Genomic DNA, 1,301 nt, shown 5'->3' with positions numbered 1-1,301 from the left:
CTGATATATGAAGGGCTTTGTTTTGGTTTGGGTGTTTTGGGATTTTTTTTTTCTCTTTACAGGATCCTTGGAACATAGGCTCATGGAGTATATAGTGCTTGTTCTTCAGCCTAACATGTGAACTCAAAATATAAACCAGAACAGATCAGAAACTTTACAGAAACAGCCAGGCTAGAGCTGACACACTTAGAAATAGCTTTCAAAGCAGAACCTTTGACTGGAACATGGTCCCACCTGAGAGCATCCTAATTCTCTATCTCACACCAGTGTCTTCAGACAGTCCACAGTGGAGCTCTTCCTATTTTCACAAACACAGGAAATTTCATCCATTGCATGGTATAATGGAAAAGTTGTTTGATTTTTTTTTTCTGAAAAGCTTTTACTACCAGTCACAAATTAAAGTAAAACATAGCTTATATTCAAAAAAGAAAAGGGTAAATAGTTATAACTTAAAGTTGAAACTTCCCCTTTCCCCAGGGGACTAGAGGAGAATTCACTCTGTTCATGGCTACTGCCTACCATTTTCAAATTCTTGGAAATACACCATTACTGATGCTTTTGAGAGTTCCTTAATAGAAAGCACTGGGCGAGATCATCACACTTTAATATACTTCACCTTCAGACATAACTGCTCTTCTTGCTCTCTTTTTCCAAGAACACCCGAAGTGTGCAAACCCCAGCGGCCAACACGCGAGCTACGTTGTCCAAATGCACACCAATACGCTGAAACACTGGAAAGGGGGAAACGTCCCATTTCTGTGGAGAGAAGCCCGGATACTTACGTTCGCTGGAAAACACACAGACATTGGTTTCTCGTAGCTGTTCCAGAAGCAACTCCTTAACACGATTTCAGCTGCAGACTTGAGGCAAGCGAGCAGAACAATGAATGGCCGAACAGATGGACCCGCGATGTCTTTGCTTAACCTATTACTGCGCGGCCGCCGAGCCAATCACGGCTGGCCCAGCTCACAATTAGTTGGCCGGGCAGATGCAAGGCAACCTCCCCACCCCGCATCAGGTTGGGAGGTTTCTGAGATAAGCGAGTTGATGTCATTCTGCGGGGCTGCCCCGGGCAGCGTGTGTATTAGCGAGGGGTGTGCGGCAACAATGGGCCATACAAAAGGGGCAGGCAGGCAGCTGCTGTACGAGAGCCGGAGTCATTAGGGAGCAGCCTGCCAACACGAAACACCTGGCTCGGGCAGACTTCGGCTTCTCCTCATTGTTTCTAATGCACGAAACAAAGAAAGGAATGATTTTTCAGCGGTAAAAGTTGTGAGTTGCCCTTAAAATATATCAGTCGT

The 1,301-nt window shown here is 45.3% G+C and overlaps 1 protein-coding gene across 1 annotated transcript in view; it reads right to left on the bottom strand.

The window, feature by feature from the left end:
- The window catches only part of ZC3H12C (zinc finger CCCH-type containing 12C), a 23,079-nt gene extending 22,219 nt beyond the window's left edge, over positions 1 to 860 (bottom strand). Inside the window, exon 1 of the mRNA XM_010182389.1 lies at positions 783 to 860. Within this exon, the coding sequence (XP_010180691.1) occupies positions 783 to 806 (24 nt within the window). The 5' untranslated portion in view covers positions 807 to 860. The remainder of the gene's footprint in view (positions 1 to 782) is intronic.
- Positions 861 to 1,301: the final 441 nt, after the last annotated feature.

This window comes from Mesitornis unicolor, unplaced genomic scaffold, assembly GCF_000695765.1.
Source record: "Mesitornis unicolor isolate BGI_N332 unplaced genomic scaffold, ASM69576v1 scaffold16764, whole genome shotgun sequence".
NCBI lineage: Eukaryota > Metazoa > Chordata > Aves > Mesitornithiformes > Mesitornithidae > Mesitornis > Mesitornis unicolor.
The sequence above is the reverse complement of the archived record's forward strand: the minus strand, read 5'-3'. Positions and strand labels throughout refer to the sequence as shown.